The 27,737-nt window shown below is 36.0% G+C and overlaps 1 protein-coding gene across 2 annotated transcripts; it reads right to left on the minus strand.

The window, feature by feature from the left end:
- On the minus strand, window positions 1-26,687 carry LOC117232283 (transcription factor SPT20 homolog). 2 transcript variants are annotated; one of them, XM_033491595.1, is made up of 3 exons: window positions 26,577-26,687; window positions 4,107-5,307; window positions 1-4,022 (listed from the first exon to the last, which is right to left on the minus strand). In XM_033491595.1, exons 1-3 carry the CDS (start codon window positions 26,592-26,594, stop codon window positions 3,622-3,624), a joined length of 1,620 nt encoding a protein of 539 aa, XP_033347486.1. In that variant the 5' UTR covers window positions 26,595-26,687; the 3' UTR covers window positions 1-3,621. The 2 variants fall into 2 exon arrangements, with proteins under 2 accessions (XP_033347486.1, XP_033347477.1); XM_033491586.1 differs by having other exon boundaries at window positions 1-5,307.
- Between the last annotated feature and the right edge of the window lie 1,050 nt (window positions 26,688-27,737).

The following is a 27,737-nucleotide window of genomic DNA, read 5'->3' on the forward strand; positions in this document are numbered from 1 at the left end:
AAAAGGCACAATAATTTTTTTGTTACGATACATTTTTCTTTCGATCACGTTTACAAATATAAAAACAACTATAAACGTACGTGGGGCGTGTTCCCTACCGACCTAGTAGTACTGAATCGGATAAATCACTAAGTAGCCGCTAGTTATATTAATGCTAACGAGAAAAAATATTTACAATGTGAGTAAGGAAGTGCATATTGACACTTCTGCACGGTACCACCAACAAGAAAAAGCTAGAAGTACACCGTTATGTTACGTAATTATGCTAGATCTGTGTTCATTTTCCTGAACCGCCCTACCCTTACAGCCTATCGATGTACATTACGAAGACTAACACATTTCATTTGTCTTATAAAAAAGAATACGTTCGATATTAATGTGACTCAAAGCATCATATTTTTTTCGGCAAGAGAAGCACATTTCTACATTTTGCTACGAAAAGAAGGAATCGTATTATATCATCCACTAGGAAAACTAATGTGATTTAAAAAAAAAAAAAAAAAGGTAGCATATTTTCCTTGTAGCGATAAAAAGTCATTTGCCACAAAAACCAACACATTTAGTTAACAATACAATGTATTAGTTTCTCTTGGGAAAATCCAAATATCCTACTATTTGTAACAAAAGATGAAATGTGCTCTTTTTCTTGGATGCTATGTTACTTTTAGTAAGACAAGTGAAATATGCTATTCTTTTGTAACGCACACCGCTATTTCCTGCTCGAGTACCCAACTATAAAATCCTCTTCCTCCGTTTTTACTTACTCTTTGTTCAAGCTTACCGCTAATAAATAGATACGATAAATATAACGAACTTGACAATCGTCGACCTGGCGTCGCGTACCGGAGAAAGTAATTCGTAAAAGTGCCAAGTGTTACCAATATATGCATCGAGTTGAACCTTTCGATGCGTGTGAAACGTTTTCACGTGATCCACGCCAATCCACGCCTCTCGATCTACGATCGCACCACGTGTTTCCACGGGCATACGTGCGCATAGCTTTCCACGGAATCAAGTCGTAGGACGCGTTAGATTTGAATCGATTCTCACACTTACGACAGGGAATGCAAATAGAAAGTTCGTTCAGTCCGAGTAGAATGTCTCTGTGCGGCGAGCCACGCCAATGAAAGTATGCTACAGTTCTCCATAGAAGGCACCGGATTAATCTCTCAGTCCGGGCACGCTTGCAAAATTTGCCATAATCATTGCAAAACGATGATTTTGTTCCTGATATGTACCTGATCTCGCTCGTAATCAAATTGAATTCCAATATTTTAAGAATTGAATGCCGCTAACTGCAGGTGCTGACGGAAATAGTATGATGAACAGGGTGAAAGTCGGACGAGAATTTGGAATTTTATAGAAACGCGGATAGAACACTGACGTTATACGTAATCTTCGAATAGGCCTGCGGATGTTTATGCAAATTCGTATCTTTATGAATAGAACGTAAATGTAGGTACAGAAAGATTTGTCTTGTATTTTAAATATTATACTTTTATATATTTTGTATAATTTGGTATGTTATATACATTCTGTATAGTTTTGCATACTAAAATCTTCCGTAAATGCATAAATATCCGTAGCTTAATTAAGAGTATTAAGTTAACACTGGTTTTTAAACGTAGTCAATTTTAGTCAAATTAGTTTGTACTACAATAGAATCAACACGAACTCTTATTATACGAATTCCATTTACATACGATCAAAAGCTTGGAGTTACTTTCCCAGTTGTAATTCTGATATGCATTTGAAATTAGTATTACACATATCGATAAATATTCTCTCTCTACTTTGATCAATCCTTAACTGAAAACATTTTCAAAGTACTAAAATTTTAGGTTTGTTTTAAATTCTCAAATTCTACGTGACACCTAGTGATTCCAAATTTTTGTTCGCTGTGTAAATAAACTACCCATATTTTGACAAGTTCGTACTATATCAGGGAATTTCAGTTCAAATAAAATATTCCTACTGTAATATTTTTCATAAATTAATATCTCAGGTACATACATCAAATGCCAATTCGATTGATATCGAAAATATAAAAAGAAAAAAAAAACAATTTTTTCCTCTGGTATAAATAATGACACGTGATCAATAAATCGCGGTTTGGTTTGATTTTGTAATTAATTCATCGTCGACTTTTTACGTATTTCCTATGAGTCATTTCCCTGGGAAACGCTGTCTCTAAGTGATTAAACTTAGCGCCGTTATTACGACAGCAAATGTTTATCCGGTTCGATCATACAGATCGGTGTTCTATAATGAAATCAGCGAGTACGTAGGTCGGAATTCTATTCAAAATGATCGTGTGCACACGATGAATAATTCTGGTCACGACGTCTGGAATCTGTGCGGTGTAGCATGTTACCGTACGAATTGACGCGGCACGGCGCGGCGGCGAGAAATTACTATGGTAATGTGTTTAGTGTGCGTGAGTATTGCGTCAGGTCATTGACTTTCACTCTCTAAAGATAGTCGTTCTAGACTACGAAAAAGTACTTCCGATGTTGATCTCGAAATTGGTTTCATATCTTTGCAGAAATTCTGCTATTAGAATAACAAATTATCGTTAAATTGATATTTACTATCGACGTTGTATGTAATGTTAGTCATTATCTGCTTGGGTGTTAGAATTTGCATCGTTATGAAATAAACAAATTTTGAGTAACCAGAATTGGAAAATTCGTATTTTAACGAAAGTGAAGTTTTGTGCAAGTTAGAACGAGAGTAAAATTGTAAGATCTCCGTGTACGGAATGTTAGAATGTTACATGTTAATTTTGAATACTAGTTCTATCACAGATTGAGTCTCAGGGTAATGTCGATGTTCAGTGAAGTACCTTAGTCGATATCGTCAATGTTGTGCGTTTATGTAAAAATTCTGTTATTTCGCCGTTAACGTCTAGCGCGAGAAGAACTTTGACACTCGTGTTTTATGCACGTGCTACTTTTTGTACAGAATTCTTTCGTTTCAGAAGCATAGTGAATTTAGCAAAATTTAGTATACATACATTATATAATTGCAATTACTGTGTTAGAAATAAATAAATAATGTTTTCAAATTTCGCTACATTTTGAACGCCACAAAGCATTAATATAAATTATTTAAAAGGACGATAAATTCTCTTGTCAGTTATGAATATTAATAAATATTCAATATACTCAATCATTCCTATACATTAAAAAATCCTAAAATTATACAATGTATGCACCAAATATTATAGCAAAAGATTTCAGTGAAAGTTAATAAACCATCAAGGTCGTAATAAGAAAAGAAATTGCCACAACTCAACTAGTAATAAAAAGTAAAACACGACGTAAGTAATAATTTTTACACACAACCTACAATATCCTACGCATAAAAATAAACCAGATTATTCGATTAATTGCTATGTCGTAAAAAAAGTCGTGATTGCCCCTCGATAACCTTGAACGAAACATTGGATATCGTGCACGATCGATTAAATCCCGGATACGCACGCGCCAGGCCCACTGACAGCACCATCTCGTTATTAAAGTGCCGCGGGTGGTCCGAACACGTAATCGGATAGTATAAAAAGTTGAGAATGGGTACCCTATAAAGAATTTAAAAAAAAGACTCGCAGGCTAGATGGAATCAGTAACGAGAGGCCCGAAGATAGTGATCGAGCTGACCTACGGAGAGAGGTGCACTGGCAGCGCTGGAGGACCTCGCAGGGGCGACGTAGTAGAACGACTGTGGTTGCGTCTGAGACTCGAGCAGCTGAAGCCTATGCGACTGAGCGGATTGTTGTTGTTGTTGCTGTTGTTGCTGCTGTTGCTGACGTCTTTGTTGTTGAGCGTAGAGCTGCTGTGATTGTTGCAGCAGTTGGGCTTGCTGCTTCCTGTACAGCACTTCCTGGGGTTGGCTGATAGCTGCTGCGGGGGCGGATTGAGCCGACTGGGTTGCCGGTTGCTTATAAAGCGGGGACTGACGCTGGGGCTGCTGGGGCTGAAGCTGCTGCAGCTGCTGGAGTCCAAGGTAGGACTGGGGCTGGGCTACGAACGGTTGGAGTTTGTGACTTAGGGTGAAGTCACCCACGGTTTGGGGTAGCGTTTGATAAAGTTGGGTATTGTACTGACCGGTAGCGGGATCGTAAACGAGCTCCGACTGGTAGATGGGGTCGGCGGCGGAGGCGGTGATCGGCGATTGACCGGCTAATTTTACTTTCGATGGTTGGGACGATGGTTGAACGGGCTTAGGGCTGGCTACGCCGACGGTGTTCACGTAACGCTCGAGCTCGGCGGCAAAGTCAAGGTGAGATGTGCTAGATGCGGTCGTGCTGCGCAGATTAGGCGATACAGTGACGGCCGAGGGACGGGTGTACGCTAATGCTGGACGCTCGGTGCTACTAGGGGACACATATTGGGCAGCGACTTGTGCAACGTGGGGTCGGGGAGTGATTGCGACCGATTGCGGCTTTGGGTGACGGGCGACTGGGCGGCGAGTCGTCGTTTCGAGGGTTTGATACGCTGTCGATGATACTGTAGGCTGGGCACGGAGAATGGGCGATGCTGTGCTCTGATATTGGGTCGTCGAGGAAGCTAATCTGTAGAGAGCAGGACTGGCCGTGGGCGATGGCTCGTAAAGAGCTGTCGACGGTGTGACTTGAACGTAGGTCGGCTGTTGAGCCGTTCTGTAAGCATTTGGTCTTAACTGCGATGGCTTAACGAGGTCTTCATCGCCCAACTCTTGACTAGCATCGTCGTCTAATTGATATTGCGTTTGAAAGATCGTCGTGGGTGCTCGCGTGGTAGGTTGTTGATATGCTGGCCTCGATGATACTGGTCTTGGTATTGGCCTCACGGATGGATAGTTAGCTGGTCCAGAGATATCGTCTTCTTCTTGCTTGTCGGCAAGATCGTCTTCGTCATCCTTTGGTGCATTTGGATCGCAAGGATTGCCGGATACGTAGGTGAACTCTCTTTTATTACCATCAGGATCGATGTAACCGTATTTACCGCGCACTACGCAATCGGTTCCACGAGTTTCCTCCTTGAACGAACCATCGGCTGCCTCGTAGCCGAAAGTGAAAGATCCGTCGTCGTTGACCTTGTTGTAATTGCGAATGGTCTGGACTGGTGGTGGCTTGGATGAGTGCAGAGCGTCCTTCGAACGTGGCGAAGGAAGGGCACGAGTACGTGGTTGGTAGACTGCTGGGTTATAATCGTCTTCAGCTGCCTGACTGTCGTCTTCTTCGTAATAAACTTGCGGTTCTGCAATACGAGGCCGGATCTCCACTCGCTTTGCTTCTATTAGCAGCAGAAGGCATAATGGGATTACCTGGAAATCCAAATTACATTAGTTAGTGTAATCGTTATGTATACTGTCTCATTTATAACTTTAAAGTAATAATAACTAAACTACAATAACTATGAGATATATGAAATTCTTTTAATGTGCAAAAGATAGTGACGAATCGAATTCCTTGCGTAATGTCGCAAAGAAAGTTTTGAAGAATTTTCAACACTATTTCAAATCCCAAAAAATGCACGAAGCAAAAAGGCATAGATCGGCGTTCAGTTATTATGCAAACTATACTGCAGGCAAACATGATTTTAAATTTATTTTAATCTTCTTAACACAATTTTGGTAAAGAAACTGAGATATTCAAACAGGCATGTCATATGTTATAATTTAATATTATTACAACAGTCTTAGAGATCAGGATATCGTTAATATCTCTTTTTATCAAAAATGTTTGCAAACCATTTATAAATCAAACCTCTTTCTGCCACGAATCTTACATAGGTATTTTCATTTTACGAACGCATACAAATCTTCGCTTGATCATAATTTTTCTAATTACCATTAAAACAGCGCACGTAATATCATACTCGTTCGTTATAAGCAACACGCTATCAGTCTATTAATATAATCGTCTCTGTTCCAGTCGGCAATTACTCTAATAGATACGCGTTACGAAAAGACGTTTCTAAGTAGTATAAGACGACAAGTAGAAAGGGACGTTATACGGCAGACAGGCCGCTAGAAGCAAATGCAGGATTTGATCGCGGTAGAGGAGGAAAACTTTTATCACGTCACGCTAGTCGTAATCAAAATTGTTGGATTAGAATGTCGGCAGACCAGGCCGTTATTCTAGTTTCCAAGCACGAAACCGGATCTGCATCGGGGTACGGTTTATAGTCAATAGGAAGCAGAAGATGGCGAAGAGAGAGTGAGTTTCGCGGATCGGTGAACTCGAGTACGCGCGAATGGTATGTGCAGCAAAATTCCTTATCGCTCGCTCGAACCAGCCCGACGTTACCGAACCATTTGCCATGTGTCGAGCAGCCCAGGAAGAAAAGTACTATGGCGAGCTCCATGCAATGTTATGGTATATGGAATTACCATTCGTCCACGCGATTTACCGTATTATGAGGTAGAATATACAGAAACGTTGCTTTATTATGGAAAGTAGTGGAATCGTTCGTGGACGTTGGAATTTCATATGCTGATCGTTGTCACTGGAAAATTCTCTTTACTCCCTTTTAGTTTCCTTCATTGCTGGACGGTTTAAAATGGAAATGTTGTTTCACAGATGTCTATTTTTACTGATTCTTTGCCTGTATTTTATCATAAGTTGTCAACGTTGATATTTAAGCCTTCGTAGTATTCTTAAAATTCCATTTCGTTCATCTTAATTTTGTTTAATATTCTAGACTCTCAAAAATTCAGAAAACGTTTCTAGTTTGTTGTTCAACAGATTTTTAACTTTATCATAGTCTCGAAAGAGACTCGAACAAGCTATCTAATATATCTGGCACTATAAATTTTAGATCTTAAATTTCATCATATATAACAGAGTTAATGATGTTTGTTTCTTGTAAGAAGTTGAAAATATGTACCTTTTTTTTATATTTGATAGCAGAAATGCGAAAAATCATGATGATATAGAGGTAATAATTTTCGAAATGGTTGATTCTGAATTCTTCGTCATTATATTATACTATCAAAGAATCTTATTACATGCAATAAAGATAGTTTGAAGATTATAGATCACTAGAAGATAGTTCACTAATACCCAAATTAGGTGTAATACCTTTTGTGTAACTTTTATAAGATGAACGCGCGTGTCACATGTAATGAATTTCTTTATATCTTCTGTAAAAGCTTATTATGTGCGTACATTAAGGTCAATTTCTTTGACATACTCAATTGTGCGGAAACATCGTGTCCATAATGATGTAGAAACAGCGATAGTTGATTTGGGTCGACGCGACCGGTAGGAAACAGATTCGACAGAATTTCAGGCGTTTCTGCTCGTGAGAAATCACGTTCTTGTAAAATATGGAAAGCTTTGATTTATTGCATAACGTTGTCTTGCATTCGCTATACAGTAATTCAAGAAAGCAGATAGCGGTTCGTAAAACACGTTGTCGGAGGCGGGTTGAAAGATGGAAACGTGGGCAAAGATATCCACAAAGACAGTAGATTTAAAAATATAAGCGAATAACCGCGCATTCTATGGGCACAGTGCAGTAAAAGCATGAATAAAATTAAAATTAATGCGACTATCCAGAAAAAGGTACACGTATTCATATTTATTTTACCACAAGGTATTTTGAAACACTTAAAACTTGTATCGGATGAATGGTTTTTAAATGCAATGACCAGTATATTGGTATTAATAATTTCAGACATTTCTGTAACAGGTGTGTGGTAACTGGACGATTATGAATACCTAAATCAACAACTAGTTTTCTTGAATAAAAACAGGAAAGGTTTGGAGCAAAGTGATCGTATTACTTTACAAGTCTTTAAAATACGCGTTTAACATTTTCCCACAGACATTCGTAATATTGCAATTAAAATACCAAAACGAGAAACATGTTTCAAACAATAAAAACTCTGCAATCGCGTCATTGCGATGCTAAAGGCGTAATAAAATAAGAAAGCCTTGAAACGTTCCGTCAAACGATTTCTACGACACAAAATACTTGTTTGAAAGAATTTGGAACGCTGACGAAACACAAAACGACCAGGATAAATTGCTAATCCCCTCGAGGGAAACTAATAATAATCTCGATTCTCTTCCCGTCACGTTTCTGCATTCTCATTTCCATGTCGTCTACCGATACGTGGTTCGGTTTCCTTGTAATACTTTTCACCCGTAACTGATTCATCATCGAGAGAATTTTCCTATTATGAGGAGGATTTCCCATGCGCGTTGAGCTGACCGTACGTCCTTATGACAAGACGTGGTCTCGACTTCCGGTAGAACCACTCGGTGGGAACCGCCCCAGCTCATACGTGTTACGTAATTTTTACTACTCGGTTGACCCGAATACGGGGCGAGGCAGGATTATAGCAGCGCAGCGTGGTTACCGTGAGAGATTCAGATTCAGAGCGTCGTAACTCGCCTCTGTTTCGCTACACCATCGCTTCTGGATCTCCTTGAACCGAACCGAGAGCAAATGCTCGCACAAAACAGCCGCACCACGCCTCGCGACGACCCACAGGAAACGCTCGATACACCACTGTCACTTTTAAACGCTCGTTCGCTTGTACACGAAATGCGCCTAACCTACGGCGATTTTCGCGACATTCTCTTTTAGATGCTATAGCAGCGGGCTTCGCCTCTCAACGGGTGGCGCATTAATTAAATTGTATCCGCCAAAGAAGGTGATCAGTTTGTCAGATATATTTCATTCCACATCGATTAGCTGTCATGAATATCATGGTTCCAGTTATTCTGCTGATCCAAATAAGAGAAATAAAAAAAAAGATTTCTTATCAGTGAATTTGGAAATAGCCAGTAGTAGAATGAAAGAAAAAAAGTAATGATCGATAAGGTGGCGTCAGTCTGAAGTTACACATTTGAATTAATCCTAATAATTGAATTAATTCTTAGTATGATATATATACTAAGAATGCACATAAAGCAGTTAATGGATCAAGTAGATCTTAAGATATCGTAGAAGTCATGTCAAAAAACATGCTTTTGAGAAAATCGTTTAAACAATCTTCTCTCGTCTTTCAAACAGACATAACATCAACAAAAGTAATTTTTTAAGTTTAGATATAGGGTTTCACAGATGTATTTCTAAAATCGTATTTTTTTTAAATACGTGAAATGAAGGTGCCTTCTTAATATGCATTTTTCGATGATGATTTGTGAAAAGGAATTTCATCTCAACTGTTGATTAATGAATAAGCTTCAAGTTGAAGAGTTATAAAAATTAGTGCTTTGATCTTGGAATACGATTGGATATAAAATACATTGATTTCTTTTTGAATTCTTCCTTTTCTTCAGAAAATTACGAAAAATAACATTCGAGTGCCCCTTTTTCATAGCTTTTCAAACTAAGCATCGATTGAATAATATTAGTAGAAAAACTGACCAACCATCATTTCGACAGGAAACCACGAACTTTTTACACGCGGCATTTTGTAAACGCTATACTTGTTTACATTACCACCATGTCTCTCCTTGTTATGATAATTACACTCTGTTTGCTTGAACTCAATTTCTACGTTGAAACTGCTGCACGATCATCTACAGGAAGTGTTATCGTTTCAACTATCACTTTCAATGGTTATATAGACTTCACAACGCCAGTAACTAGAATTTCTATCGTTTTTAATTATCGTATCAAATCCAACGTCTTTTCTCTCTTCTTGTTTTATCCTTTCTATCACAGCGGTATATAATTTTCTCTTTAAAAGTAATTTCCCACTAGAATGCATTTTTATTGTTATTTATTATTTTCTACGAACGTTAATCATACAACAGGCATCTGTATACAATGTAACTAAATTTCGAACGATCATAATCGGAACGACATATTAAATTAAGAAACCAACATTAACTATTGATGTGTATATTTTATGTATGATTATGTTTTATTGAACATAGAGCACGGATTTCTAATATGTACGTGTTCTACGTATCAAGTTTCCATTACGTAGAAACGTATCAGCGTATAAAATTACGCGATGCCTTGTTTTGGCATGTTGCGGTATGTAGAACCGGTGTAGAACCGACATAAGAGAAAATTCTTGCATAAAAACGCGTTACACGCCTTCGTGGAGCTCATAGAAAGTGATGTCGGTTTAATTATCTCCTTTGATATTTATGCATACCAGGAAGGTTACGTTTTTCAGATAACACACTCGAAAGAAAGTTGTTTCTTTGTTAACTTGAACGTTTGCTATTTCATCTTGTTTCGTGACGCTACAAGTTATTAATTATATTTGCACGAAGGCAACCAGGCAATTTGCTTAACAATCTAGCGATATTTATTGCACTATTCCGTATTGTAGTTACTCTTACGCATGTTGTACATTTTAATGCAGAGTTAGGTAACTTCGTTGAGTAATTTTGTAGTTTAAATAAAATTAAGTTTGCAAATAGTATTTTATAGTAAAATCATTATAGTTTTATCAAACACTTCATTGTTTTTCGTTATCATCATTTCAACATTTTACGTTTCTTTTTTAATATCTTTTACTTCAAGCAAATATCAGATAATATCATCATGTAATCTTTAATACTTCAACATTTTTAAAACAATTCTTCATCATAATCTGATATTCTAGTATCACATTATCTACAAAATTTTCAAGTGATCTCGTTCTCATTCTTCTCTCAAACTTTCAAATTCCATCGAGCTACGAGTCCACGTCATTTCCTTTTTTAACTCCAGCATCGCACAAAACAAAATATAGAGGACAAAACAGAGTGAAGTTCAAGCAAATCGAACGACACAGATCCTTTCTTCGGATCAACGAAATCGTCCTATTTTCACTTTCCTGCAGTTAAGGTTCAGAACACACAACCACAAAATTATTGCAGCATGAAATTACTGGAACCTTGTCCGTTCGAACGTGACCTAGTAAAATTTTACTATCGAATATCGGCGATTTAAACAAACTAACAAGAATAGAGACAGTGAAATATCGGACATTTCTCGAAACATTTGAACAGGATGGAATTGCGTGTCGACGACGACAACAACAACGACAACGACGACAACAACGACAACGACAACGACAACGACAACGACAACGACAACGACAACGACAACGACAACGACAACGACAACGACAACGACAACGACAACGACAACGACAACGACGACGACAACGACAACGACAACGACAACAACGACAACGACAACGACAACGACAACAACGACAACGACAACGACAACGACAACGACAACGACAACGACAACGACAACGACAACGACAACGACAACGACAACGACAACAACGACAACAACAACGACAACGACAAGGACAACGACAACGACGACGATAACATCGGTGTCGATGACTCGGTGATCGGCGGTGATCCAGCGACCGAAGGAATATTCGAGACGCAGTTGGCACACAGCTCGTCCTTGAGACAGGGAGGTACGTCGTTACGGGACTTTCGAACGATACGGTATGCACCATGCTCTCTTGGGCGTGCGCCGATTAATTTCCAGTCGACCCGTGATAAAATGCGGTTATTCTTTCCTTGCGTTCATAAACCCTGCGAACGTGCTCCCCACCAAACCAAATCCACACAGTCGATGTACACGTGTGATAAATGGTGTCTTTCGCAAGATCGCGTCAGGGAGAAAATCGAAGGTTACCTTCGACTGATCTGGTGAAGCTCTGCTTGGTCACGGACCTGGTTATGCAGCAAAGAGACTTTTATGTAACGCAGAATTTGCGGTTGCACGATAATTTTGTGGCAATGGTATTTAAGAATACTTTGATTTGAACGGTGCATATATCGTGGGGTAAATGTGTGTGTGTGTCGCGTGTATGAAAGGTCATGTGTGAGAGAAAAAGTTGAATACAAAAGATAAGCTTGGAAGAGCGATGGTGATGTGTGAATTAAGATTTCTCAATAACGATGTTGAAACAAACATAAATTTAGGAATTTAAGGTGAAATTAAGATATGAAATAGTACGTCAACGTGATAAATGGTGTTGCGATTCTATTCAAATGACAGAAAATTATTCGTTATCTTTTTCAGACCTATGCTTTCTTTTACAACAGTAAATTCTGCTTTAAGCTGACTGTTTCTTAACAAGCTAGCCAACTAGAAAATAGCACATAGTATATTATAAAATAAAAATACATTTATAGCAAGATATAAAAAAAATGTTTTACAAATTATTGAAATCCAAAAGTAATGATAATAATAACTTAAAATTATTTTTGAATTAATTTGTATTAATTTATATTAAGGCACCAAGCGTATTTCATTTCATTTATAATAAAATATCTAAATTATTATTACAAGTTTTCAATAATTTAATAATACATTCAATGATATACGTGTATGTTACTATAAGAAAAGATTGAAATTTCCGTCCTATGTGCTATTTTTGAACAAATATATATGAAACACATAAGCAAGTTTTATTAAAAGTTGATACAATGCATTTCACTTTTCCTTCGTCAAAGACTATAATTTCCCACGACCATTTTCCTCTTGTAGGATAGTTAATTACAGTTCACAAATCACAAATAGACTAACGCGAATTAAATTTTCTCGCTGTAATTTGTCGGAAGGCGGCGATTATATTGTAAAAGGATCTATACTTTTCCAAGAATCAATTTAGAAGTACCTACTCTTAGGAAACACTTACTGTTGAGATTTCTCGCTCCACTAAACGTAGAACGCTTTTTTAAAAGAAAATCTTATATAGATGACATATATGTCTAATATAGGTCTAATAAATGATGCAAAGCTCGTGAAGCTAAATCTTCAAGTTCTTTATAATTAGTCCACTTAGTTCTTTGAGGTGAATCTTTTTTAGTTAAACATGATAATATACTAGTTCTACGGAATATAACACTCAAATTGAAAAAAAGACAGAAATATGTGGAGCTGAAATCTGAAAGTATGGAATCATTTATCAAATCGTATTTATGTATATTGAATCGTCTGCTAATTGTATGACTAATTAGGAATGAATGCTGCAGATATTAATTGTAACAGCCATGCTTCGTAATAAATCAAATTTATAATTCCATAAAAAATTATAAATTTCTACATATTGATAAAACTCACGTACGATTATCATAAATTCACTAAAGTATTCAGAAACTTATGGTCAATACATCATTCAGACAAGATTAATTATCCATTAAAATTACAATTATTTATTTAAGTAACGTACGATAATTAGAAAATTATTCTAATGTGTTTCTAATCTCTCTTTTTAATTTCCCTTCAAATGTCTAAATAAAATATTATCCGCACAAAGAGTTCAAGAAACTTCAAAAAATTTTAATACCCTGGAACTAAGCAACTCCATATTGAAACGTTTACGTTGAAACAGAAACGATCGAAGCTAGAAAATTAGAGAGAAAGGCTGTTGGAATATGAAGCTGAATAGCCAAGGGTGACCTAATTTTTCATCGATCGTTTTCATTATCGAGTTAATCATCGGTCAGGACTTGATTAAAGTCACACGAAATCAGGAGAGCTCGATACGTCATCGTTATTATCAAGATTGAAGCTGGCTGTATCTTGTGGCCTCGGTCACTGACAGGGTGTACGCTAGCGAATACTAGTGTATAGTCTAATGACTCTGTATCTGGTCTGGAAAATCGTGACGCGGAGGTAGGCCTCTATATAATCAGCGCTAGAACATGCCAGTCACATACAGTGAGAGGTACGAACACATTCGGTCGGTCTGGTTGGAGGCAATTGGTCCTGGTCTACCACGCCTTGTCTGAGCCCCCTAGCTCTGGCTTTCCAGAGAAAGGAAGAACAGCATTACCTTCGCGTAAACCTGTCTTATTTTAAAATACTCCTACGAAAGCGAACGTTATAGCTAAGCTACAACGTAGATATTTGTAGTTTGCCGGTTAGCTGTCGTCTCTTAAGATATGAAGATATGAGACAAAATGATGTTAATAGAAGGAAAGATCGTTGCGATCGCTTGGAGGAATGAAATTCTTGGGTTTCGCAATAGTTTGAAGGAAATGCCAAGGTTACCATATTCGAAAAAGTGGAAAGGAATTGAGAAAACACGAGAAAAGAGAAGAAAACATGAGGTCACATAAGAAAACATAAGAAAACATGAGAAAACGTAAAACATAAAACGACGTATAATCCGGGTAAATTAATTCAGATATGTTTATAATGTTCCTAAAATGATACTTGCAAAATAGTTTTATTATCTTTTGTGTCTTGTCTAACGTTGAAAAAGAATCTCAAGTGTGAACAAAATGTGAAAATATTCAAATTGATATACAAGATTTGTCGTTTCAATTTCATGTATACCTTTCTGAAACATTACAAATCTTGTTAAAACATTACACGTTGTTTGATAAAATAAGAGTAAAATTGGAACATAAATATTCCAGGACCGCAACAGATTGAGGTTTCAAGTCTCTGTTCATATTTCTGTCATTTTGCTGATAATCACACCCGAAATTAGTATTAATTCAAACTTCTGACTGCGTTTACGATTTCGTTCTATCGTAGTCTGAACAGACAAGGATAAAGTCATGGAAACATTGTGTTTCGATAGTCGAACGACAGTCGTCGAACTACATATATCTCAGCTACTAGGAATTATCTAACGTCATCATGTAAATGATTTAATTAGTTGCACGATGATTTCATTCACTATTAGTCGACAAGGCATTAAATAGAATGTGTTCGCCGGTTGTTTACCACTCGCAATAGAAAACGTCACTCAACGTGCATAGTCTATCGTCTCAAGTCGGCCGATTTCTAATCGTTGAATGATTCAAAAGTATTTACATTTGCATAGCCAGTGATCTATAAGTGTTCAATGATTATATCTCAATTTGTACGTCACTTTTCCTTCGAAGTAACGAATAATGAAACGTAATATTGTTCTCTTGAAAAAAATGAGAAAAGGTTTGTTGGTTTTAAGAGAAGATAAATTTGTGTTTCACGTTTTATGAAATCCATCTTACAATTTCATGAAAATTCCAAGTTTAATGTTGCTGTCAGAGGTGTTGGTATAGTTAGGGTTGTCTTGATTTCTACCAATGGACGTACAGAAAGAGAAAGAATGTGGTATTGGTTAGATCGATCGGTTCTAAACTACTCTTTCGAAAGTAAAAGTTAGTTCCTTGAGGAAGGTAGTAGCTGGAAGCAGTGTTCTTATTTACTGCAATCGCTTCAATTTATTTTTGTACCACCCGCTTTGCAGCATAAGACGAAAGATATATTGTTCGGAATATTACATACTTTCTTCTTGTATCATTGTTGTTAAAGTACGCGCCTAGGAATCAAGAGATGTCCGTATTTCCTTGGAGAATCAAGAACTAAGATCGAGACACATAATCTGATAATAAGATGATAATCTGATACAAGTACAATGAACTGCCAAATCTCTTCGGTTGAAGTATAACTTAATTCTATTTCTGACAGTAGCATGAAGAGTTTTTAAACATAAATATTTCTATACAAATGCAAAATATATTACAGAAAAAGGATATTATTTTATTAATTACAAAATAGAAAATAATAGGTCTTGTGTTTTTTTTGCAGTTATCTCTGCAGCATCGATTGGTCTATGTTTTACTTCATAAAAATATGCTCAGTAGTGTATTGTTTCTCGCGTTTCATTATATGGATAATGGATTTATTGAAATTAATAAAGAGAAGAATGATATAAATAAAGTAAGAAGTGATTGCAATGTTTCTATACAATTGTACGATACTTTCTCTTATTAGCACTATTCATTAGTATAGAATACTACTTGTTAGTATTTTAAAAAATGGTACGCTTTCATTTTCGTCTTGAAAAGAGAAAGTATCATTTTTAATTAATATCGAAAATGATATGACTTCGATAAAATTAATTAATTTTAGAATCTTCTAAACAGTATGAACGTAACTAAGGAAATCTTCGAAGAATATTCAGCGAATTAATTAAAGAAAAAGACATTGTTCCATCGTATATCAAACAGAAACGGTAGAATATGGCATAACGTTATTGTGTGATTGTAATCTGTGGAGGATGTTACCTTCGCGATTATCATTTCCTGGATCGATAGTATCGTGATAATCTTAGGCATCAATTCTGAAACAACAGGTTGACAATGACGTAGACGACGGTACCAAGGAATGGTCGCTTTCACGGTGAAGGTAAGCCGTTGCTTTTAGAAAAAAAAATCTGTTAACCGGTCACATTTTCAGAATTGCATTCTTCGTCATACTGAGTCTCTAAATATATCTAGTATGTAACGTAGTGAATAGCAGTATACGTAACGCGTATCTGATCTGGATCCAGCCAGCGGAGCCTTGCTTTTGATTATATTGCGTTTCTAAGGAGGAAGTAGTTAAAATGTCTCGAGCACACTTTCTTCGCCCGTATTTCCGTAGCGGAAGCTGGGCACACGATCGATGATTCGTTTTTAGATTAATCTACTACCTGCTGGCGTGTTCTAATTAGCCGACTAATGTGGTGAATGGTCGCTGGGTTATGTCAGAATCGTGTTAATCGTAATGGAAATTGGTAACGAATGATAGAAGCGTTCGAGGAAAGTGGATAAATTATAAGGTTTATTAATAAGGTAATAACAAGGCAATGAAGGTAATAAGACGTTTGTGAATATAAATAAATGTGGGAAATGTTGAAATTAGAGAAGGAGACAAAGTCTCATTTCGTTAAAAGATTCGAAGATTTTAGAATTTTACAAAATCCTCTAGAATTTATAAAATTTGTTAAAATGCATCAAACTTTAATAGACTTTATCAGAATTCTCAGGGATTTACTGAAGTTCTTTAGAATTCCACACAATTTGTTGCAATTTGCTAAAGTTTGTTAGAATTCGCTAAAATTTGTCGAATTTCGCTAGAATTTGCCAAAATTTGTCAAGACAAAGGAAGTATTCAGTGTTTCTTGTATGGAGTCATTTTAGCAAATAGTTATATGCAAAAAACGAAATAAATTCAAGAAATTGCGTTTATGAATAACATATAGCCCAGTAAAAAAAAATGCACAGCATTACAATGTTTAACGATTATGCCCTGAATCAATTTTTATTTTAAACGTTTATACACGTTTCCGTGTACGAATATTTATTAATGGTAATAGGATTTCCATATCCTTTTACCTCTCAAAGGAAAATTAATGCGTGAGTGAGCATAGAATTCGACCTTGCTGATCCAGTTTCTTCTCATGTACTTGGAACGCACTGAATCATTGTTAAATAGTCATTATGTTTATGTACGCTAACAGACGATTAAGCAAAATAACGAATAATAATCTCGTAAAGTGTTTTTAAAAAGGAATTCACTACAGTGTTACTTTCTGTGTTGCCTACTTCAAGTGATTAAATCTATCTAATAATGAAAGGAATAAATAACCCGCTGATATAATTGAATAACGGTCTGATGCAACTGCGATGACTATGATGCTGTGTTAGATGCTTAGATGAGTCAAAGGCTATGCTTCAAGGTTTCGTTCTGGTTCTGAGGCATGAATAACATTTATACTTCCGTGTAATATTAATTTCTCTCGAGATGAGAGAAACACTACACTGAGAAACGTTTCAATGTTTGAAATCAATGAATGAAAACTTTCAAGTCTTCACCAATTTAATGCGAATGACTCTTAAGAACATAGTTTCCTACATTTAGTATTACTGAAACAATTCTGCAAAGTAGGCAACATCACATTTCTCTTGTTAAAATTTCTCTTCGCTTTTTTCCCTTCGCATGATATCTATCATTTTCATATCCCAAAATCTCTACCAAAATTAGAAAAATGTGAGTCGCTTCAGCCGATATCACAACAAGCCAAATACGCTTCTTGTTATCGTTAAAATTAGCATGACACTCGTGGTTGTCACACACGAGTTGTTCGGACGTATTCAAACAGCTGCCAAAGAAGTTAAGAAAGAAGCGACAGGTGAATAGGCCGTGCAGATTTCTCAAGATCCGTGCGTCCGACGGCTCTCGTACGGCTGTCTTCGACGCGAAAGAGGATGCAAGATGACACGCGTAGTCATCCTGTTTCCCGGCAAAACGTATCCGCCGGAAATAAGGAAGATGTGAAAGGTTTCGCGAACGTTAGTCGAATGCTGCGTACGGCGAATTATTCGCGTCGATGCGAATATTCGAAAGTGCAAAAGAGGCGAACGTTCCCTGGCAGAGAACGAAGGCAGGGCAAAGGCAGTACAAAGTAAAATGCGCAGAGAAAAAACGTTTAGACTCTAAATATGGTCTCGAGTGGAACAGTGAGAGTGAACGTGACTCGTTTCGTATGGGCGTTGAGAACGCAGCCATTGGTATGCAACACTGCTATGCCCTTGTCTTATGAACTGTGTCGTCCACAGAATTACTCTGCCACTCGCTTTTTCCTTCGTTTAACCATTGGAAAGCGAATAGCGTATTGAAAAGCCGCGTTGATTAGTTATTGTTAATCATCGTTGTTCTCATTATGCTGTTTTAGTATTGTGGACCTTTCACTGGCGCCGTTATACTATGTATTATATATTATACAATAGGGAAGCTTTAACGAACGTGGTACTCGTTTGATTTGTTTCCCAAGTACGATTTCTGATTTAATTGGAGGCTTAGTGGGCAAAATTGAACAATCATGAGATACGCGCGTTAAATTAGAAATATTACAGTGTACTCACTACATAGGATTCATTAGAAGAATATCGTAGGAATTGAGATTCGCTGAGCAGATGTTAGGATTTTCTACAGCGTCGTAAACTTGTCACAGATTATTGGATAGATAGTGGAATAACATATGTACACTTAGAAATCAGACCTGAGCAAATTCTATTTGAAATTCATATTCATCTCATATCGTTCTTTTCGATACTGTTGTTTGAAAGTATCGATAATCTCGATGCATGTTTTAAATTATTTCAAGTTTGGCGAAAGAAATAATCGTGAAACTGATGCAACAAAAAGAAGCAATAGTCTATACTCTCTATAGTATGAACTGCAAAGAGAAGGGCGGGAACAAAAACCAGACTCTATCTTGGAGATAATTTGAGATAATTTGAGAAAGAAAATAACATGTCATTTGAAATAATATTTCAAATACCTAACGTAATTTCAAATATGCTCAGGTTTGTTAAATGTAACGTATTATGTAAAGTATCTAAATGCAAGTATAATTGGGATTAAGGGAGAGATCGAAGAACAGGTTAATTCCTTTCTCATGAGATCTCAGAAAGAAAAGTAAACGTAAGATTGCAACGTACGTTGATAAAAATAAAACAAATGTGAAAATGGAGTAAAACACTGTACGAGTTGCCTGTTTTGTTATTTTTTCACACGGTTGATACACAAGAATGTGAGGAGAAATGTGCTATAATTGGAGAAAAATTCCTATCTAGCATCGATTAAGGAAGCACTGGAAAATTAGATAGCGCCCGTTGCACGGGCACTTTGTATAGGCGCGTTACGAATCAACGAAGCATGACTACGTTTAACCCTTGCCTTGGATACAATTTCACTCTTTCACAGTTTCCCACACTTCATTTTGCATTTCGTTTCTCACATTTCACCACCGGTAAGACGTGTCAAAAATTTCTCGTGAGTCAGTGCTCCGGCTTCGACGTCGATTCACTGGTAACTGGCGATGCGTATCTTTATGACAGTAAAAAAGTTTACAGAAGTTTCGATGCCAAAGGAAAGCTTGTATCCTGATTTGAAAGGAGAATGGTGTAAGCTTAATCAGTTTTACGACTCATGATATTGAAAATAGTAGCAAATATCAGAGTTCAGACACGTTTTTACGCGTTTGTTAAAAACATATGATTTGTGAACATCGCGTTACGAAGATGGAATTAAAAACCTATCAAGAACGCAGGAAATCGTAAAAGATTATAACGAATATAACGTACATCCAGCCCATTAAGGATTAAGCAATGAAGAGTTGTATAAACAGAAGATTATTTAAAAAATGTAAATAGTGTAACTTATCAGGTCGTGATTATTAAATCGTTAAAGATGAAACGATCGAATTTTTCATAAAATTTCAAAGAAGAGATTTATAATTACAACGTTAAAACATAGAATTCAATGATATAAATTATTGGAAAAATGTCGTAAATGAAATATTTCGTTAACGCGATGTTAGCCCTTAATAACGTTAAATAAATTTTTATTTCACACATTTTCATTATTTCGTTCTTGTTAAGAACACTCACGTTATCTACTACGTTCTCTTAATTTAATCGAATTTAATTCTTATCCAAAAAGATAATAACGCTATTTATCGCTCTTTCACGCTTTCGTAATACTATTTTCGAATCACTCATAATTTCATAGCCTAATAAAACACCTCTAACAATTAATAATTTTCGTTCTGATAACCCTCAGCGATTTTTGCAGCCAAATTCGTGAAAGTTTCGGGGGAGTTAGATGTACTTCATTTAACGCCTAATTAAACCACGAGTCTGGTCGAAGTTTGATGGCTAGACGCAAGATTGAGAAAGTTTACGGTTAGACTGTTAATTAAGGGAATTTGTTATCGCCATACGTTTCTTATGAATACATCGTGCCATATATAATGAACCAAAGTTCCTGCGAGCTTCGGTGTGATACTTTTCGAACAGCCGATTCTTCCTGCACTGAAATATTTTCGCTCTCACTTTTTCTTCGGTCTGGCTGTCTAATGAGCCTGTTCCTGCGAAGGCGTACAAAAACGGGAAAGTCTGTGCTAAAATACCGTTTACTGGAAACTGTTACCGTCTCCGTTTCGCGTCACACCGATACACCGGCGCTTGCCATCGTCTTACAGCTTCCCGACATCCACCAAACTTTCAACATTATTTATTTGTCCTATTTTGTTGAACTTGTAGGTTATTCATCGGTGTTCTTCCCTAATTTCATTAAACACCAACGAATTAGCCTGAATCGTGTCTACGAGAGTTGATCGTAGTGTCCTCCTTACTTGACCATTTCGAAACTGAAGAAAACTAAAGTTTTATCATTTTCTTTCTACCATTTCTGTCTTTCCTCGTTCAATTTAAGATATTTAGTCATTATTTCATAACAGCTTATATAATTATTATATATACAGCTATTCAAAAGAAAGGCAGCACTTGTAGAACGTGTGATATACATTTTGAAATTTTTCTAGCATTATAATGAAACCTGACTATGATGATTATATTCGTACAATTTAAAAATATTTATCACAAGCATATACTTTGCAAAAATCACTAAACATATTTGAATGGTCGATTATTCGTTATATTTAGTAAGCCACTATTCATATTGTATACTGACTTTTTAATTAACTTTATTTATATACTAGCAATAAATATTTTTTAATTGCTACATACATTTCTGGATTTGCTTGAAATTTTATTAATGTAGAATGCGAGATTTTAATCTTCCACGATAATTGATGAACGTCATGCTTTTGGTGTTTTGAGATCAATCGTTTGCCATACGTCACGTTTCAGTTCCAATACAATTTCAAAAAGTTTCGTATAACACACGTAATATATTCATAAGAATTCTTTTCTGATAAATGTTCGAGTACTGTCATCAGCTACGATCTTGAAAAACGAACAGATGCTAAATAGGACATTTGACTAGGGACAACAACATAGGTAACAAATGTTACTAATCTAATTGTAGAATTTCATTAGATCAACGGTTATTTTCTTTCCTGTTGTGCAACGAGAAAAACGATCGTAAACCGGCTTTTAACAACGACCGATTTGCAGCGGACAAGACGACGCTTTTGCCAGTTGTTCGAAGGAAGAATTCGTGTCGTGAGTCGTAGAGAGCGAGCAGCCAACGCTGATGACTGTTTATATCCGAGGAAAGCAACCGAGATTTACCCCTGTATTTGTACGTATTAGCCTCGCTTTCGCAATTTATCGATGGCCAGTTTCTCCGTCATCGGTTTCTACGGAACCAAATCTAGGTCTTGGTGTGACGGGAGAGACAACAGTGGCTCAAAATCGATGGATGGCTGTTATGACACGCGCGTTTCCTTCGCGAACGATGATGTAGTCTCAGGGCGGTGTTTCGTTCGTGAGTCGTTCGAGCTGACTTTCGTTTCGTTATGTCTTCTTATGTTAATGAGAATCTATAATAAGAATGCTTTCGATGGTGGGCGTGTATAAAGTATGTTAAAAAGTGTAGAGATCGATTATTAATTACCGTGAAGTTGTGCAAATTTATGGGAATATTGCGGTGCGATGTAATTGGACGTTTTGTTGAAAATGGGAGCCTAGCTTTTTCAGTGGTTTTTAATTACCTTCCTCTTTCACAAGGAAAAACTGTGTAGCTGTATCATAAAAAATGTTCTAGAATGTAAATTTCTGTTGCGAGTGGCTTTCGTAAAGCGGTAATTATAAAATTGCAGAGGCGCATAGGTTTTAAGCGTGAAAAATGTTCTCTGTCACGTGGATTTTATGTATCTTTAGAAATTTCATGGTTCGAACGCTTCGGTAATTATTCTTATTCAACTGGCGCTAAATTTATTAGTTTTGCTAATGATGTATAATAGAACTACACTTCGTATTATTACAGTAGCGATTTAAGGAATTTCGTTGCGGCTAGAGTGAAAATTTTATCCCACCTACTTACTGAACTGATCTACATAAAAAATCTTTCTTAAATATTTTACACGTGTTTAAAAGAAATTGAAAAAAATTATGCAGAAAGTTCATATTCTTATATTATTTGGTAGAAAGTCACTGGTAGTATTTTATAATCGTGGAATAGAAAACAAGAAGTTTCACTCTTATGGTAACATGCTTCCATGATTTATAGTTATGATTATATGTTCGGTTCGCTAAAGATGCAATAGATGATTAATCTCGAAAATCAGTTCACACGGGATAGCGATCTTTGAAGTTTTAACGAGGTTTATATAATCCCTTAAAGTAGGAATTAAAGCACAAAATGAGTAAAAGTTTAGAATATATGTGTTCCTTCGCGTGATCCATAATAATATTGTACGTATACATATATGGTACTATCGATTTGACGATGATAAAGAATTAAATTTCCCAGAAGCTGAGTAAAAAGAGTGCATGAAATATTTATAACTTGTAACAGCCAGCTTATTTCGATCGCGCACGTCTACTGTTATTTATGATCGGCCAAACTGAGTAAAACGAAAGTGAAAAGCGTATCGATAGGTTTTCACCGTAGAAATCAATCTATTAAACAATAGCGATACTGTAGCTACATTGAAGACAAAAAGCATGGATAGTATATCGTGATCTAAAGTGAATCTGACATTTAAACGATTTGATGTCCTATATTTTAAAAATCGCTTCACAGAAATCTGTATCATGCTATATACTATTTAGTTGCAATTAAGAATCGAATTCTCATAAAATATTAGCATAGTAGGAGTATATTAAATATAGCAGGCACTCATAAAATACTAGATTTGGCAAGCAAATAAATACGAATATTTTGTTCGTAGAATTCGCATAAAACATATACTTCTTAGTTCTAAATTAGTATTATTATGTTATAAAATTAGGTGTTCGTAAAACTAATGATATTCAAAGTACAAACACAAAGTGATTTTATTTAGATTCTCCGAGATGCTTGTACGCAACGGTTTACTTTATAATAATTGTTAGTTCATAACTGTGTGCTTTGTTCCATTTGCTTGTATTATTGTTGGTGAAGTGGTACTTAACGATACTGATTAGATTCACGACAATGAGATTAAATAGTAGTTTAGTAACGAAAAAATTTGTAAAATGACAGGTTCGACGCTAAATTGGTGAAAGTAGCTATAATAAAACTCGGCAGTCTGGCAGACAGCTGATCTTGGATCAGTTAGTCTCTTGTTTTCTTTAATACTGTTTCTAACAACTTCACGTAAATTGAAAGTGTGTGAAAAAATTAGTGTTCCGTTTTTGGTAATAAAATAACCTTGTAAACAAATTAATCACAAATCTGGAAATTCTAGTAGGAGTAGTTCAAGTTACATGTTAAGTATTTAGAATGCAACAGCATTTTCTAATAACCTATAATTGTAATACATAGAATTTAGTCAGTAAACAATAAATAAATTTGTCTATAATTAATCAGTTTACGCATAATAAGATCATCTATAAGTATTTAAATAAGTATACGATAGTAACATTTTTTCCAACGCAAAAGTGATCGTATATGAAGATCGAATACCAGAAATGAATTTCAAGCAATAATATTTCTTCTCGTTCGAAGAAACGTTACGGAGAAAAGAAGGTGAAATTGGAAAGTGTTTTACACTGATTTTTCGTACAATTAATTGTTCGATCGCACGGAAGAGGTTCACGATCGGAAACCAGAGTTGATGGAAGTTCTCACAGGAACGAAGAAAGAAGAAACTCTTCTCTTCCTATATAAGAAAAGCGCTTTCCTTAATTACAATTAATTTTATATAAATAGTAACGCACGAATGCAAGAAACTTTACAATCTTGTAACATTATCTTTGCTCTGTGTATACGACGTTCTGTCATATTAGATAGAAAAAGAATGACTAATGAATGATTAAAGTCATCTGTAAAAGGTGAAGCGAATATAATCATCATTTTTCTTTCCTTCGTGTCATAGAAATATTAATGAAGTTTTTTGATTTCGAAGGATAGCATGTTTCAACCTATTTAGAGTTGCGAATTCTTTTCAATTGAGTTCATAACTACGTGAAATGACGAGTGATAATAACGCAAGAAACAGTCAGGTATAATGAGGGTAATTTCATGAAGTACCTAGGTGAAATTGAAATAGGTGTGAAAAGCGAGGTTTCCTTTGAAGAAAAAATAACCTGCATGTATCACGTGTAAATACATAAGTACGAGGAACATGTACTTGTTCCTACGAGGTCTTTAATTTATTATTGTTTCGCCAAAGTATATTGTAACATAGATTATTCTCCGGTACATGACTGTCTGCAACCACTGTGAGAAAAGTTCAGGCATTTTTCATTCTATAAAAGTTCTATGAATCTTAATTATTCTGTGAACCGAGAAAGTATAATATGATAATGATAGAAAACCCAATACGTAATTTATAATTCAGGAATATCAAATAATCGATTTAACGATATTCAAACGAATCACTTTTGGTCAACATGTTTATATTTATATTTAAAGAAACAGAATTACTGAGTAATAATTTTTCCAAAATTTGTGAAATTAAAGAAGATATGTAATAACACGGAATGTAAAGAAAACAAAGTAAAAGGTTAAAACAAAGTAATTAAAAGCAATGTTACAAATAATACATAGCAATTTCTCAACAAAATCGTACGTTCACGTGGTAATATATCCATCGGCAATGATCAGTTTCGTATCAGATTGCAATTAGTCTTTTTCCTTTCAGTACACGCCAATTTTGAGAAGAGTAATCGTAATATCGCAATCACTTGTTCTCTAATGCATTGATCACTTAACGGTACTCCTTACATGGGGGCGAAAGTCTGTCGAAAGTATTCGAAGCACATTCTGTTGCGTAACTTTTGACAGAAACTAACACTACAAATTTAGAGCAAACACGACGGCGGCATTGAAATCAGTGGCCAACGTAACAGCATCAAAGGTTACGTTGTCAGAATGTGACTAAACTAATTATTTTTCAAAATACACACACGTAGCACACACTTGATTGTGATTTCTTCTACTATTTCTAGAGACCTTGAAATTTTTCACTGTTAGTTGTACTATGATAATCACAAATACAAAAATTGTTAAAAATTATATACGAGGAAATTCATTATATTTGTACACTACACAAAACGATTATAATTGTTAAAAATCAAATACATGAACAGATTCTGAAGCAAACAAAATCATCTATCTATCAAAACAATTAAAAAATTACGATTATACACCTTTTATACGAATGTAAAAGATATCAGCTTCTAGATCTCTACATGGACTAGATAGAAACGATCATTAACTATCTAAAAGAGACCTTTTTTGCAGAATCTAATTGAAAGAACAAATTGACAAAAGCCAATTAAACCAAAATCGTCCGTAATGACTCAGAAGTTGGTGTAACGTGAAACTCAAATTGAAAGAAGACTCCATCTAAACAATTGTATCTCTTGAATATTATCTTCAGAACAAGTTATGTTAACCGCATTCTTCAGGATAAGAATACATCCCTTTTAGCCGATCTATACACATCCTTTCAAATGATAGATTGGAAAGTAGCTAATTTTATTATATTATGCAACATTCACACCACTGTTCACTCTACCTAATATTCCTTAGAGTTGGTTGGTAGCCATTTATCGAGAAATAGCTAACGATACGAAGCTTCAATGAACACATTCAATGCAGATCTCAGGTCAAAGAAGAAAATGAGATTATTTTAAGACGTATCAGGAAGAAGTCTAGTCATACGCAAGTTAAATACAAACAATTTCATTCATATCCTACGTTTGTTTCACCGTAAGAAAAGACCAACTAGTTACCTTGATCAACGCGCAAGGTATGTACCAGCAATGTGTCACACGCCCAGTTGATCAAGTCGATATACACTGTCAATGAAACACCACTGGGACACGTATCGAGCCAGTACATCGGAGGCAACCCCGTGTCAAAGCTCGCGGTAGTAAGAGATGAAGAGATAGCAGAGAAACTATGTAAGTCGTTGTATGTACATACCAAAGATATAATCCTCATGGTGCACGCGTCGCAAACGAGGAGGGTACAAGTAGTCGAGGAACGATCCTACGAGAGTTTCACTGAGAGAGTGCAGTCGTATAGTACGGAGCTCGGTCCTTTATAACCTATACGAACGGTTTTGCTTATAGTGGGGGCTTGCACGGCTAGTAACCGCGTCCTCTTGGACAACGGCGTGAAACAGCCGCAAATTAGATTCTCCAGAGGCCGGGCGACGGCATGGCCATTGCCAAACCACAACGCCACGGGGCCTGACATTGCCAAATTGTATGGGAGTACGTGAACGTAACGTTGCATTATGTGAACGTGCGTGGACACGCGCGGGCGCGAAACGCGTCCGCCTCAGCAAAATATAGGTCGTGCGAGCAAGTCGCGCCGATCGAGAAGAGTGTTTTATAAACGCGAATCGATAATGATCTTCTGTGTTTGCCGGGATGTATGCTTTTATGTAGGCCGCTTTTTCAGTTCTAGCTAAGCCGGCGATTTTTTGTAAAAGCTACAGCACTTGGGTGACAAGACGATTAATAGCGTAACGTTATCTTGTTAAGCTTATATTATTTGCAAATAATATGCTTATCCTGTGTTAGCAATTACATGTTTTTAATGATTAGGCGCATCTAAGTAAATATCTCGTTGCGTAAGTATTACACACAATTAAAGTATTAATAAAAGTCCTGATTGATAAGAAATCTAACAAGCAAGCTTTAAAATGTACACTTTGGTTACAAATTAATTATCGGCTATATGAGAAATTATTAAAACATGAGTAATAGTATCTGATTAATTAAAAGAAATAAATTGTGTTCTAATAACATTTCTCATAATTCGAGCAAATTTCTGTTTTGCATATATCCTAAGAATATGTCGCGTTTTATAATAGTTCTTATACTTTTAAAATCAGAATGTATCAATATTGATAATATAATTTTAATATCAAAGTATATGCGTATTTCTTATTTTATATATTTCTAAGAAATTCTAACATATTACGAAACTTATGTCACAAATCGCTTGAAATGCTACACGCATTTATCATCCTAACGCAATTGACCGAATTATATATATACTCAGTGCAATTATAAAATCATTTTCGGATAGTATAGCAAACTGTTAACCATATATTTGTTAGAAAAAGGGAAGTTG

This window comes from Bombus vosnesenskii, unplaced genomic scaffold, assembly GCF_011952255.1.
Source record: "Bombus vosnesenskii isolate JDL3184/JDL3185 unplaced genomic scaffold, Bvos_JDL3184-5_v1.1 scf7180000013263, whole genome shotgun sequence".
NCBI lineage: Eukaryota > Metazoa > Arthropoda > Insecta > Hymenoptera > Apidae > Bombus > Bombus vosnesenskii.